This window comes from Equus quagga, chromosome 21 (genome assembly GCF_021613505.1).
Source record: "Equus quagga isolate Etosha38 chromosome 21, UCLA_HA_Equagga_1.0, whole genome shotgun sequence".
Classification (NCBI taxonomy): domain Eukaryota; kingdom Metazoa; phylum Chordata; class Mammalia; order Perissodactyla; family Equidae; genus Equus; species Equus quagga.
The window spans coordinates 28,825,567-28,841,338 of record NC_060287.1 but is presented as its reverse complement, the minus strand read 5'-3'; the positions used below and the strand labels follow the sequence as shown (position 1 = coordinate 28,841,338).

Below are 15,772 nucleotides of genomic sequence, written 5' to 3'. Positions count from 1 at the left end.
GGATGATTTCAAGTAACAAATATTTTTATGTATAATGATGCTGAACTAAATTTGCTTAAAGACCATTAAGACTAGAAGCCATTAATTAAGATTATAGTTATTAAACGGCTGTTGTATTTCATATAACAGTTGCACTTGAATTTCCTTTCAAAAAAGAATAAATCTGAGAAGTTGCCCCTACTAGTCCCCCGTACTCCTTTTTGCCCCAAAAGTGATTTATTTCATTTCATCCTTCCACTACATTTCTAATGAGTCTGAACCATATTTTAACACTGTCTTCCATAAGGCAGATATTTAGTAGTCCTATGTGCCTGTCTTCTACCTTCATCATGGGAGTTTGTTATAGAAATCCGAAAGGTCTCGTCCTAAGATTGCTTTGTGCATAATGGCATCTACAGCCTGAAGTGCTGAAACAGCGTTGTTGGCACCTTTGGTGTAACTTGAGAATGCAGCTCTGTTTGCTCAGGGGCGATTTGTGGTCCAGGCTCTGAGAGGCTGTCCTTTACACGAGCTGACCTTGTGTTTTCGCGGTTCACAGGAGAGCTTTGCTGGGAAAGTCGCCTTAAAAGTAACCCCACGAGTGAGGTATCAGATTGAGGACTAAGTTGTCTCTCATAAATGTCACTCTAAGAATTCTAGTTTTTCTCTCTTCTGAGATATTTCATTTAGGTATTTCAGATATTTCATTTCATTCATCATTATCCAAAGCAAAGTACTTTTGTTACCATCTCATGCCCCCATTTCTGCCAGTAATGAAACAGTAGCCAACTGATTGCTTTATTGTTTACTTATGACTGATTTTTTTTCCCTCCTACTTCAAAGCACCCAAAAGCCCTGGAACAACGCGGAAAGATAATATAGGTAAAAATGCTTGAATTTAGCTACTTACCCTTAAAACTGGACCGTGAATAGACGCTTAGGATATAAGTGCATGGTTTCTTGTTTCTTTGTTTTTTAAAAGAACCTGAAATACATGGTGTGATGTCTGTGTTGCAGGACGCAATCAGCCTTCACCTCAGGCAGGACTCACAGGCCCGGGGCCAGCTGGATACAGTGCAGCCAGACCGGTAGGCACACCTGGCCTGGGAGCCCAGAGGGCTGGCTCTGGGCCCCAATTTGCTGCTCGTCAAATGGGTTATCTTGACTGTTTCCTCAACTCTAAAATGAGGGCATGGCACTTGACAATCTCCTGCTTACCTTGCACCTCTCACATTATGTTAACATACTCTTCAAAAATAACTAAACGTCGATGTTCCTCAGCTAACCATGGGGTTATATTCCTGATGAACCCATTGTAAGTTGAAAATGGATTTAATATCCATAACCTTCCAAACATCACGGCTTAGCCTAGCCTACCTTCAACGTGCTCAGAACACTTCCCTCAGGCTACAGTTGAGCAAAATCAGCTAACACAGCGCCTATTTTATAATAAAGTGTTGAGTATCTCATGTAATTTATTGAATTTTGGACTGAAAGTGAAAAAGAGAATGGTTAGTGTCTCGGTTCCTCACCCTGGTGATCACGGGCTGACTGGGAGCTGCGGCTCACTGCCGCTGCCCAGCGTCCCGAGGGAGGATGGCACCACGTATCACCAGCCCCGGAAAAGAGCACAATTCAGAATTCAAAGTATGGTTTCTTCTGGTGCAGATCACTTTCTCACTGCCTTAAAGTCAAACCATCTTAAGTCAGGGACCATCATCTGCACTTCCTTATTTGAATAAAAGTGATATTCTTAAGTAATTGTGGTTACTGAATATCTTAGAATCACCAAGTCTATGAGGGAGTGATGTATTGGGGCAACTTTTTATCATATTATCTGAGTAATTAATGAGGATATAAAGTCATCCTTCACTAAGAAGGATTTTAAAGATTTTCTTTTTCCTTTTTCTCCCAAAGCCCCCCTGTACATAGCTGTGTATTTTTAGTTGTGGGTCTTTCTAGTTGTGGCATGCGGGATGCCGCCTTAGCATGGCCTGATGAGTGGTGCCATGTCCACGCCCAGGATTCGAACTGGTGAAACCCTGGGCCACTGAATCGGAGCTCGCGAACTTAACCACTTGGCCATGGGGCTGGCCCCTATAAGAAGGATTTTAAAATTAGATTTCAGAAAAAAGTTTTTATGATAGAGTTAGCATACTGAAACTGGTTCTGTAGGTATTAAAAGTAGGCAAGCATGGGACCAGCCTGGTGACATAGTGGTTAAGTTCATGTGCTTCGCTTTGATGGCCTGGGGTTTGCGGGTTCAGATCCCAGGCGCGGACCTACATACTGCTCATCAAGCCATGCTGTGGCAGTGTCCTGCATACAAAATAGAGGAAGATGGGCACAGATGTTAGCTCAGTGATAGTCTTCTTCAAGGAAAAATGAGAAAGATTGGCAACAGATCTTAGCTTAGGCCAATCTTCCTCACCAAAAAAAAAAAAAAAAAAAAAAAAACCAGGAAAGTAAGAGAGCAGATGCTGTTGCCGGGCCTTTCTCCTACCTTGTGAATCTGTGGTTTGCTCTACGTTTATCATATATTCTTTTATATGCTTAATTATTCTATTATTTACCTGAATGAAAATTTTCTCTGGAATATAAAAATTTTTTTAAAAAAGAAAATGGAAACCAGTAAACAGTGACTTAGGCTAGTCTAGGGCAGTCTGGGGCTGCTGGGAGGCCTCTAGCTGAGGAGTGGGAACTGGGAACTGCTACTGTAACTAGAAATTAAAGTTGTGAGCAATTAAGAAACTACTTGTGATGAAACTACTTCTAATTTCTAGTAAGACATTCTCATAAAAATTCCAAGATAGAAATTTTGTCTTTTCTGTTGTAGCTGTCTATTTAACATCCAATCTAAAGGTCCTTTTCTGTATGCAGTACAGTCATGTGCCACATAAGGCTCATTTCAGTCAGTGACGGACTGCATATATGACTTTTGTCACATGAGATTAGGACCACGTGGCCTAGGTGTGGAGTAGACTGTAGCACCTAGGTTTGTGTGAGGACACTCTGTGATGTTCCCACAATGACGCAATCTCCTAACGACGCAGTTCTGAGCGTATCCCTGCTGTTAAGCAACATGTGACTGTAATACACTCCAAATTAAAACATCTGTAAAATATGCCTAAAGATATCTATTACCCATTCTCCTTTTTTCCAAAAAAGGAAAATTGCGATTCACTGACTCCACCACAAGTACTTTCTTTGTTCTATGTAATACTGTAAGAAGAGGGAAGGAAAGTCAGGATTTTGTGAGATTGCGTGCATAATTTTGCTTAAAATAAGTATTGGGGGCTTAAGGCTTCTGCAAACTTATGAAAATAGAAAACATATTTTTCACCAGTGTGTCTTTTAATGTATTTAGTTTAGCATATTGAGTTAGTCATTCAAGAGTTTTTACTTCTGTATTTAAAGAAAAAAATCCCAGGGTGTGGATTTTTGTAAGCGTCTTTGTTGCTCAGTGTGTGTCTCCATCTCCTCGGCAACTTTGACACCGGCCCATCTCCCATTACACCAGCCATGCTCGGGTGACGAGCAAGGGCCCCGCGGCTTGGCAGGCCTGAGTCGGCTCCAGGCTTAGTTTCCTATCTTTGTAGTCTTGGGAAAGTTACATACATTTCATCACCTTAATTTGAAATAGAGATGATAAATAATACCTACGTATGAGGGATATTTTGAAGTGAAATGGAAATGCCTCCACAGTGCTTAATTAGCAGAGTGCCTGGCAGTAAACAGTGAAAGATAAAAGGGAAGATTTTAACTCGTGTGACTATTTGGCTGTAAATAGCGAGCAATGAAAAGGAAAAGATGGGGAATAACACCAGAGAGGGGATTAAATAAGGTGCAAAAGCAAATATTTTAACAAAATCTTATCTGTTGAAAACAAGTAATGTCTCCAATGTTACATTTCCCATTTCTAGACCATTCCGCCCCGTGCTGGAGTCATCAGCGCTCCACAGAGCCACGCTCGGGCGTCCACCGGAAGACTGACTCCTGAGAGCCAAAGCAAACCACCGGAAGTGCTGAAAGGTCGACACCATGTTAGAAATACCACTTTCCTTCTGCATTCCGTCCTTTCACTTTGCCTTCTTCTTTCTGTGGTCTCTCACCTTCTGCAACTTACTCAGACAGGGATATCCTTCTTTCTTTATGCCACAAGAAGTGAGGCCACTTGTTGGGGGAGGGGATTCGAAACTCCTAACATTGCACTAAAGGAAGGATAAAACGTGGCTTTCTAGAAAACACCTAACATGTGAAAATGATTATTTTAGGTTCACCTCTTCTTCCTGAACCACTGAAGCCTCAGGCTGCCCTTCCTGTGCAGCCTTCTCTGCCCCCACCTGTTCAAAAGATGCAGGAGCCTCTTGTCCCTGTGGCAGCACCTATGCCTCAGTCTGCCCCGCAGCCATACCTGGAAACCCCGCCACAGCCACCACCTCGGAGCAAGTCGTCCCACGGCTTGCCTTCAGAACCTCCCTCACAGCCGCAGGTAAGTCCTACTAGTAAACAACAGATCATCTGTGATGCCTTGGGATTTTGTTTGTTTTTTAGCCACCATTGTTTTTCTTTTCTTTTTTTTTTTATTGAGGTATATTTGATGCTTTTGGTATAGTTTTTGAACATTTATTTTTAATTATTAGCTTTTATAAGAAATAAACAAATATAAGATTCAATTTTCTTTTTTATTTTTGCCTTTTGATAGTAATAGTGTCTTGAGATATGCCTTCGACAGTTGGTGTCACTTGACATCTCAAACTAGTCACGTAACAAACGCACGGTTTGACTGAGGGTTTGGGTTTTTTGGCTTTTTTTTTAACCTGTTGCTTAGATCATGCTTTCTCAGAGAGTGATCCTAAATTAGGGCTCTTTAGGGAATTTTCAAGTGCCTCCCAGGCTGTTTTATCATGTTAATGTTTAAAGTGTCTATGACTTTTGGTTTTTTTATTCATAATTTGGATAATTGATAAGTTAGGATAGACAGCAATTGTTTATTTTTCTTACTGTTCATAGCAAATTTTGGCTTTTACTTCCTGGAGAGAGAGGCAGTCAGATCACCCCCTGACATTAGCATGTGGTTGATCTCCAATAAACAGAACGATCCTTTATTCCTCTTGAAGCAAGCACGGTTCGCATCTGTGCTGGAGCTGGCACTCGGGTTCCTCCGGGATCTTGGTTTCAGTCACATTGGATATGTTTAGACGGGCTGGGCGTGCAGCAGGAGGCTTAGTCACAAGAGAAAAACCATCAATGTGCTAAGTCACCTCATTAGTGTCGCACAGAAAGCAGTGCCGTTGCCTTGGTGAGTGGAAATCATAGGATCGCAGGCACGGCTGTTACGTCACAGTGATCTCACACTGGAAAGCCTCTGGCATGTGTATACAGAGCTATTTTAATACAAGAGTAGTCATGCAAGTTAAATGGTTTTATTTTTATTTGGATTCTGTTTTACTTAGTTTTTGTTATATACATTTCAATAAAATTGTTCAAATTTATATTTAGTAAGCATATTTTTTATTGTCTAGCCTTACATTTTATTGATCCTAAAGTTGTGACTTGAAAGGCCATCAAGGCCAAAGAACTGTGTAAAGTTTTAAAAGTCTGCTTTTAAACTATGGAAAGTTTAAAATATAGAAATATGGCACAATGGCAGTGTCCCTTAAGTACATTTCTAAATAATAGTTTGCATTTATTTTTACAGATATCTTAGTATGTCCACCTAGTTGGCAGAAGTTAACAGTTTCTTTTGCTTCTACATAATGAAAAACAGATAATAAATTAAATATGACTCTTTTTTTTTTTTTTTGAGGAAGATTAGCTCTGAGCTAACATCTACTGCGAATCCTCCTCTTTTTCCTGAGGAAGCCTGGCCCTGAGCTAACATCCCTGCCCATCTTTCTCTACTTTATATGTGGGATGCCTGCCACAGCATGGCGTGCCAAGGGGTGCCATGTCTGCACCCGGGATCCGAACTGGCAAACCCCCGGCCGCCAAAGCAGAACATGTGCACTTAACTGCTGCACCACCAGGCCGGCCCCTAAATATGACTCTTAAAACAATATAAATACTGTTGGCAATTAGCACTTACTCATTAGACTATTGGTCACATTTGTAAAAGCTAAGAAGGATATATAATCAAGAACAATAAACTGATCTCTTAGGCTAATTAATACCGAAAAGTCGTCTACATTTTTTAGTTCAGAAAATTGAGGATGCTGAGGATACATAATTATTTTAGAATCCTTCAAACAATAAATGACTACTCTTCTTTTCTCTCTGCCATCCACTCTTAGTTAGTGATGAATTTTTCTTCTCATTTTTTTAATGAGGTGTACTGTTGTAGTTTTTAAAATGTAATTGGAGGGCCAAAACCTTTCAAAGTAGCCGTCTTAGAGCTTTGTGTTACTGCTTTGGGACAGCACGCGATCATCCACTTCATAGTAAAGTGCACCTTACTCCTAAAGCTCTGTGATGGTGTAAGTATTCTTAGGCCAGTAGGAAGGACACAGCACTCTGAAAAACTTCAGAGAGAGCCAACTCTCAAGTAAGATGCAGTGTTCAGCAGAAAGTCATCTTGTGACGCAAATGCTCCAGAATGAATATTCCAGTGACTGCCGCATATCATTTTCTTAGGTCATTTTGCATTGTTTTGATTTCTGTTTTTCACTGGAATGGGTGTGGTGATTTGGTGGCAGACCACACATACTTTGTGTGTGGCCTGGTAGATTGTTCTGCTGAGGGCTCTTTTCCTGGCTTGCGGACAGCTGCCTTCTTGCTGTTCACTCCCGTGGCCTTTCCTCGGTACTTGCATATAGATAGAAGGCCAGCCGTCTGGGTGTCCTCTCATAAGGGCACCCATCTCATCATGAAGGCCTACCCTAGTGGCCTCATCTAACCTCAGTTGCCTCCCAAAGGCCCCATCTCCAAAAACCAGCACATTGCGGGTTAGGGCTTTAACATTGGAATTTTGGGGGGTCACAGACGTTTAGTTCATAATAGGCTGCTTAAAACTTTAGAGCTCCAGAAACCTATTTAGAATATTATTTTTGGAATAACAAAACTTTGAGGTGGTTAGTAATCAACTTCAGATAAAATTAAAGTTTGAGCCCTAATTCAATACATTTTTTCTTCAGAATCGTAAAAGAAATTGGAATTGTCTCTTGAACTTATGCTACAACCTGCAAATGTCGCTGCTCTTGCATTCTGTGTGTAATGCAGGCCTAGAAGTATTTTGAAGAGTGAATTGTTAGGGTTGCTGGTTGGTCTCAGATTGTCCTCCTAACTCTTTCCTTTGATGTCTGTGTTCCTTTTCTCAAAGCAGGAGCAACCATCAGGGTAACAGGTATCGGATTATTTCTCAATCTTCTATGTGCTTTTCATCTGTTGTAGCACATTAGATGTATGAGTCTTTCACTTCATACATCTAAAGTTTCACCCATTTTTAAAACCACCTGTCCACATTAATAAACTCTATCATCATACCATAAAACCTGCCTTTTCTTTTTCTTAGTATTTTAAATTTTTAGGAACCATTTTAAATTTTTAGTTGTTCTTGCTAATGCTTTACCATTTTTTGCTTTGTTTTTTATGAAATTAACAAAACTAAAAAATATAACTTCAAGAAGGTAAGCTTTAGGTATATGAAAGTCTGGCAAAACCAAATTGGTTCTTGGTTTTAACAATGGCATAATTACATAAATCTAAAATTCCATTTTTTTCCTTAGATTTCTTCTGGGAAGTTTTTTTCAAATAATTTTAGTAACGAGTATTTTTGCTAAGGAAGGAGTGATGATTTAGAAAGATGAAAGTTAATATTATAACAGGATTATTTAAAGATCTTTCCAACACCTTTCTCTGTTAAAATACCACTGTTTTTAATGTCAAGTCATCACAAATCCTGCTTAGATTATAAATTATTCTAAGGTCATGAATGGTGGTGTGGCTCTCATTATAATTTCAAGTCTGATTGGGCAAAATCCTGCTTCTATGAAGTTACCTTTAACTTATTTTGAAAAACATTTTTTTTACATGTGGAAATAAAGATATTTAAATGTATACCATTTGTTTGGCAAAGGTCTAGTATTCTAAGCTGTGCAAAGCATACAATTCTCCTGTCCTATAATGTCTGTGTTGTGCACTGTTGTATCTGCCATGGGAGAATTGGGTCCCAGGCTTCATCAAGTACTTCCGTTGTGTTGTATTAATCCTAAATAATCCAGAGATTTTTGGTAATGTAGAGTTAATTGTGATTTTATGGTGTCTATAATAAATTTGCCTCTCGAGTGGATTTCCATATTTAGGTCTGTTTACCTTTAATACACTTACAATACAGTTTAGAGTCTGTAACATGTTTACTCTTTAATTTTGTACAAATTTATTAAGTTGTTTGAAGAAAATATACTTGTTTATTCAATTATAAAGTGTGTTCTAGGACAATTGAATAGGAAAATCGGATACTTGGAAGTTGGTCGCTCATGCAATTATCCACAGCACTTCCCTGTGCAAATGAACAGCCTTCCCTGTTCTTAAGCACCACGTTACTGTTTCCTAAGACACAGTAATGTTTTATTGGGAGTGCTGTCCTCTATTTCAGCCTATTTCATGAACGTTTAGTTATTTTACTTTAACAACTATCTAAATTCATTTTGGTTAGTGCTCCATTTTGTCACATTGCAAGTCTTGAGCTGAAATATTCCCTCCCCTGTTCTTTTCAACCCAAAGGTTTGTTTTCTTATTTTTAAATCTGGCATAAATATCCAAGTCATCCACCTAGTTTTAATAATTATGTAGAGTTTTTAAAAATTAAAATGAAGTGCTTGATGAGCTAATCTGCTCATATGACCAGGACCATAGTTCTGTTTCCCAGAAGAAAAATTGGCTTTGCTCAGTCCCCAGCCATGCTCCACTCCACCTGGCTTCTCTGTGAACTGCGCACAGAGTGCAGATTTTTTATGACTGTACGGTAATTCAGAACACTTGTCCTCCCAATAACAGCTCACTGCCAGCTCTGTCACATAGAAAGGACTGTGCACCACTCTGGGCACAGCTTCATTCTGGTTTCAGAATTAATATACCAAACAGAAAATGACATCTTTTTACCCTGGTTTTAAACAGTCATCGCATTTGGTTATTAATAAGCCTATCTGTTTTGGAACATTTTGACAAGCTGAGGAAGGTCCATTAAGGAGCACTCACATTATTCACAGAGTTTATGCTACAAAGGAGGACTTACATTAAAAGGCAGAGAACGCTTTGAAAATTCATTTTTCCAAGTGGAAAAGGAAAAGATGCATTGTCTTCAGCTTATGAATACAAATATACTAATAAAATTAATTTTCATTCATAAAGTTTAATTTCCATAGTTAACATTAACTTTCAATTAAAATATATTTAAAAGAACAATGAAACCACATCATCATCATCCATGGGTGTTGGAAGTTTATTTATACAGATTTAGCATAAGTTCTGAATATGAGTTTCTTAAGTTAGTGTTAACATTTGATAGAACTGGACATGAGCAAAACTCATTTGCTAATTCTGTATAATTCTCCATTTTATCATATCAATACTTGCATGAATGAAATAAGCTGTTTAATTTCTTTGGGATTTAAAAAAATGTATTTAATAAAAGGATTTACTTGTCAAGGACTTTTTAAAGCATAAGATTTTAGCTGTTTTACTTAAACCACCAGAATAACAAATTACACAAAACTGCTTTTTATTTTCTAAATTTGTACACTTGCCCCCCAGAATGAAGAATAATTGGGACAGGAAGCATAGGGGGTATTACAAGTAAATATATTACTTTTTTTTGATTATTCAGTGCTCTCTTTCTTTTCCAGGTAAAAACAAATGGAGTGTCTGCTGTCAGACTGGAATCGCCATTAAAGAGTGACCCATTTGAAGATCTGTCATTTAATCTGCTTGCTGTATCAAAGGCTCAGTTACCTGTCCACACATCACTTGTTCCAACCCCAGACCTGAAGGGGTTGATTCAGTCACCTTCTGCAACACAAAGTAACATTAATACTTTGAGTTCTGCAAGTTGCATGCCAACAATGCCTCCAATTCCAGCCCGGAGTAAATCCCAGGAAAATATGCGATGTTCACCAAACCCATTTATTACGACCTTGAGCAGCACAAACCCTTTCACTGACAGGACTGCTGCTTCTGGAAACCCATTTCGAGCCGAGTCTCAAGAATCAGAGGCAACTTTATGGTTCTCCAAAGAAGAGCCTGTTGCTAACACTCCTTTCCTTTCTCTGAAGCCTCTTGGTCGTAACAAAAGCAAGCCTTTATCTTCATTTGATGGCTTTAAGGACAGTTTTGATCAGCAGGGCCAGTCTATGGTAAAAAATAGCAACCCAAAAGGATGGGTAACCTTTGAGGAGGAAGAGGACTTTGGTGTGAAAGGGCAGTCAAAGTCAACTTGTTGTCCAGACTTACTGGGTAATCAGCCACGTGCATCTTCTGGCTCCAGCGTGACCTTTGATAATGACTGGAGTAAACGTACAAATGTTTCTTTCTGTGTGTTGCCGTCAAGAAGACCACCTCCACCTCCTGTCCCTCTGCTCCAACCTGGTACCACCCCACCAGTAGAGCCTGTCACAACTTTGGCATCTAAGGCATCACCCACACTAGACTTTACAGAAAGATAATGGTATACACTAGGAAACAGTGGTCTTTTTAGTTTTGGCAGGGTAGAGCCAAAAGGATTGGGCATTAGTTATTCATTATGTGCAATAAGTAATTGTTAAGTGCACTGATGTCGTCATGAAATACCACTATTTAATGTGTACAAAGTTGGAATATGTGTATATTGGAAATAAGGAAAAATCCTTCTCATTATTAACTGGAGTTTTGGTGTGTTTATGCTTGGATAAATAAGAGAGTAGTAGCCATAAAAAGTGCTCAAAACTACTTTAGAAAATAGTCCTCATTCAGAAATTCTTTCTTGGTCTTCTCTGAAGAATCTCAAAAAGCGCAAACAGCTTCTAGCTGACATTACTGCCAGCCCTTTGGTACTTGTTAACAATCAGTACTTGTAAGTATTTACTAAAGAGCTATCAAAGTTATACTGAAAGAGAAGTTTGAAAGGCATTGCTTTAAAAAAAAATATGTATACGTGTGCACACACACATGCACACATATATACATTTACATATTTGTAAAATTCATAATCTAAGTTCTAGGATATAACACAGACCAAATTTTTACCTGAAAGTTCTAACAGAGTTGTTTTTTCAGTATTTCATTATCAGAAGGATGGCTATAAATGGAATTTGGACATTTCATTAATTTTCTTTCCATGACTAGAATAATCTCACTACAGAACCAGAACTTCCTACCATCCCCACACCCTGCCCCTTCAACCACGCACATAACGTCCATCCTTGTTACTTTCCACTCCAGCACCTCCATATGCTTTGCTCTGGGGGGAGGTTCTTGCAGCTGGAAGCAGCATATTTTGTGGTCACTGTCATGTAGACAAACACTCCAGCCCTTTCAAAAAGTGCTATGGCCTTGTAGGCGGGAAGGCACGTGCCACCAAGTTCAGTGAGGAATCTTAGAGCGAAGCATCCTCTCCTTTCTCGGTACGTTAAGGGATCTGTTTTCATTTCCCTCTCACACTGGCTGCTTTTGCCCTGGAACTCGGTCAGCAGGGAAAGCAGCAGTCCACAGAGTGTTTTGAATTTGGGGTCTGCTCAGTGTCCGCTCTCTCCCCTAGAGCTACAGAACACATCTGTGATGCTGCTTTATGTTTTTAGAGACTGCATCTCAAGTTAGCTGTGGATTTTGTCTCCTGCACTGCCAATATGCAACTGATCCTGCTTTTATTAATTTTATGAAGAAGTACACAGAATTTTTACAGGATGTAGTATTTTGATATCAGTAAGTAATCCCAATCAGAAAACTCCTTGAGCAATATTGTTTTGTTGTCAGTTTAAGTTAAAATCCTCTTTACCCATTAAGACTTCTGTGAACATTCCTTTCATATAGAGTTGTAGGCATCCACATTGTCCACATTTAACCTTTGAAGATGTGCATGGGAGGGCTATCAGAAATAGAGTTCATGGCTAAGAATCTGTGAAATGTGAAAGCACAGCAAACCGCATTGCACTTAACCACGTAGAGCACATTGAGTAGGAAAGCACTTTTCTAAATGCTCAAATGTTATCAAAATACTATATTTATAGAAGTAATCCTCTCTCTGTTAACAGCCAGGATTTGCTGTTAGAAATAACTCTCACGAGTTTTATATTGTGCTTTTTTGGGGGTTCTATTAATTTCAGCAGTAGTATATTTTAAACAGCAGTATTACTCTAAGCATTGTGCTTCAAAATGTGAATTAACTTGTTGAAACTGTGGCTTTAACACCTATATGATTAATGTAAATGGCATTTGCTCTCCATTAGCAAATAATTCATGAGAAACTTCCCTAGTGCAGACTGCAGTTCTGTGAGCAGTGTTTCCTATTAAATATTAACTACTGTCGAAAATATACATATCATGCAGCAGCTCTGCCTTTATCAGGAAAATTATATTTGGCAAGTTGCTGAAAGTGCACAAAGTTATGAAAGTTAAAGGTATGCTGCAAATAACTAGCCATTATTCTGTGTATTATTACAATATTTACGAGTTCTCTTAAAAGCAGAGCAGAAATCAGACACTAAGGATCTCTTCGTGAATTCCTCGTTCTCCATAGTAGATTGCTGTTTATATGTAAGAATTTTATTGCTTATGTGGCATACAGTATTTATAACTATATACTTTATAGAAGTACAGTATTAAAGTCAGTGGTATACAAACATTCTGTACATATCCTGTGAAGTGTGCTGTCATATGAAATAAATATACCTGTCTTTACCATATTGACTACTTTGCTCAAAAAGAAAGAAATTTTCTTAGCCATTTGCCTAGAACTTTATATATACAAGTTTACTGACATTTGGGGATTAACGCTTATTGTCAGTCAGATCAGCTATTTTAATTCATGACCTTATTTTCATCAATTTCACTTCTCCGTTTGATACTTACTCTAAATGTCAGAAAAAAGAGATTCTGAGATTACTAATCATCGTTAAGAAACCCATGCACTTCTTCTGTAAGAGAGGCCTTCATTCAAAATCTTGTTGCCTGGAAAATAACACATGAAGCCCGAACAATGATTTTCTAGCCCACAGCAAAAGAAACGGCCTGGGGCAGAGGGGAAATAGGCACAGGAACAGCCAGACCAGAGAAGAGACTGGCGAAGAAGACCCCAAGAAAGAGGCTGAGGCTAGTAGTTCCGATGAGTACTGCCTTTTGTCAGTCTGGTAAGACTGCTATTCAAAACAATAACCTTGATGTATGTTCATTAACCTCTGTTTAAGAAGTTACAGAATAATAGGCTTTAAAAAAACTTTAAGATAATTGTAGATTTATATGTAGTTGTAAGAAATAATGCAGAGATCCCAGGTACCCTTTACCCAGATCCCCCCAGTGGTGACATTTTGCAAAACTGTAGCATAATACCACAGCCAGACATCAACAGTGATACAGAACATTTCCATCACCGCATCACCGCGAAGAGCGCTCCCCTTGCCCTTTTTCCACTACCCTCCCATCCTGTCCCCCTCTCTTGTCCTTAACTTCCGGCAACCACTAATCTGGTCCCCATTTCTATATTTTGCCACTTCAAGAATGTTATATAAGTGGAATCGTATGGTATGTAACCTTCTGGGATTGGCTTTTGTACTCAGCACAGTTCTCTGGAGATTCATCTGGATTGTGCGCATCACTAGTTCGTCCCTTTTGATTGCTAGTAGTAGTCCATTGTATGGAGGTACCACCGTTGGTGTAACCGTTCACCCGCTGAGGGACATCTGGGTTGTTCCCAGTTTGAGGCTACTATAAATAAAGCTGCTGTGCACATTTATGTACAGATTTTTGTGTAAACAAGTTTTCATTGCTCTGGGATAAATGCCCAGGAGTGCAATTGCTGGGCCAGTGGTAGTTGCATCCTTGGCTTTTTAAAAAACTGCCAAACTGTCTTCCAGAATAACTACCATTTTATGTTCCCATCCGCAGTTTATGAGTGATCTGGTTTCTCTGCATCCTTGCCTGCATTTGCTGTTATCACTATTGTTTATTTTAGCCATTTTAGTAGTAGATATTTCATTGTGGCTTTACTTTGTGTTTCCCTAATACCTAATGATGGGAACATCTCTTCATGTGCTTATTTGCCATCTGGTATCTTCTTTAGTAAAATATCCATTTGTATCTTTTGCCCATTTTCTAAATGGATGGTTTTTTACTGTTGTGTTTTGAGGGTTCTTTGTATATTCTATGTACTCGTCCTTTGTTGGATATGTTTACAAATTTGCAAATATTTCTCCCTGTCCGTAGCTTATCTTTTCACCCTCTTCATATGATCGCTCCATAGCCAGATCCTGAGCTCTGCAGGCCCACAAACTACAGCAGGGGCGACTGGCACAGGATAAGCAAACTCACAGAAAACTGATGTGTAAATCAAAATGCCAGTTTATTAATTTTAGAAAAATAAGTCTGACCACATCAAGATTTAGCACACGTGGAAAAATGGGAACTCATACCCTGTTGCTAAGAGGGTAATTTGGCACATCAGCTCTAGAGACAATTTAACAACATCCAGTAAAGTTCACATACTCTATCACAAGAAGTTTGGTTTGTAGAGAAACTCTAGTACATGTGGAACAGGACATGCATTGTTTGTAATGGTGAAAACTAGAAATAAGCTAACCATCAACGGGGGATGGAGGGACACATTCATACAGTGGAATACTATACAGCAGTGAAAAATAAGTGAATGAAATATTAGTAAATCTCATTAGGGAGCCATAAAGCAAGTTAAAAAAAGATATAATATGACACCATTTATATAAAATTTAAAACATGCAAAACAATACTCTCTATTCTTTAGGGATACATAGATGTGTTAATGGTATAAAAACATGCACTGGGGGACTGGCCCAGTGGCATAGTGGTTAAGTTCATGCGCTCTGCTTCAGCACCCTGGGCTGTGCAGGTTCGGATCCTGGGCATGGACCTACACATTGCTCACCAAGCCATGCTGTGGTGGCATCCCACACACAAAATAGAGGAAGATTGGCACAGATGTTAGCTCAGTGACAATCTTCTTCAAGCAAAAAAAGAGGAAGATTGGCAGCAGATGTTACCTTAGGGCCAATCTTCCTCACAAAAAACAAAACAAAACAAAACCCCGTGCAATGGGAATGATAAATTCAGGCTAACAGTTACCTCTGGAGAAGGGGAGGAGGGGAATAAGACCAGAGAGGGGTATGTGGGAACTTTCATGTATCTCTAATGTGTTAGGACATAAAAAAATTTTTTTTTCCAATAGAGTAAAAATTTGCTCTTTTCTTTCCTGGCTGCCTGATATCTAGCAGTCATCATGAATGACCCATTTAGTTATCTGGACCAGAGTGTTCTTTACGATTGGATTGCTTCAACAGATACAAATGGTCATGAGATGCCCTTCAACCTAGAAAGGCAACAGTACCTAAAACATTCAGAGAAAATTAGCCAAAACGCACAAGATGTCATCTTTGTCTTCAAAATCAGAACCCACTTGGGTGGTGGCAAGACAACAGGCTTTGTCATGATTTATTATTATTTACACTTTGAAAAAACTACACACAAATGGGTGAGACATGGCTGGTAGAAGAAGAAAAAGACCTTAAGAGAACACTGAAGGAATGCAGTAAAAGAATAAATACAGTTAGGAGGGCTACAAAGACAAGCATCAGTGCTA

The 15,772-nt window shown here is 39.0% G+C and overlaps 1 protein-coding gene across 9 annotated transcripts in view; it reads left to right on the top strand.

The window, feature by feature from the left end:
• Window positions 1-13,905, top strand: part of LOC124231362 (synaptojanin-1-like) — an 88,749-nt gene extending 74,844 nt beyond the window's left edge. For 7 of the 9 annotated variants that reach the window (XM_046648135.1, XM_046648133.1, XM_046648136.1 and 4 more), the window contains 5 exons: window positions 823-861; window positions 997-1,067; window positions 3,903-4,011; window positions 4,254-4,471; window positions 9,822-13,905. In XM_046648135.1, the coding sequence (XP_046504091.1) occupies window positions 823-861; window positions 997-1,067; window positions 3,903-4,011; window positions 4,254-4,471; window positions 9,822-10,637 (1,253 nt within the window). In that variant the 3' untranslated portion in view covers window positions 10,638-13,905. The remainder of the gene's footprint in view (window positions 1-822; window positions 862-996; window positions 1,068-3,902; window positions 4,012-4,253; window positions 4,472-9,821) is intronic. The other 2 variants (XM_046648138.1, XM_046648139.1) reach the window with 1 other exon arrangement.
• Window positions 13,906-15,772: the final 1,867 nt, after the last annotated feature.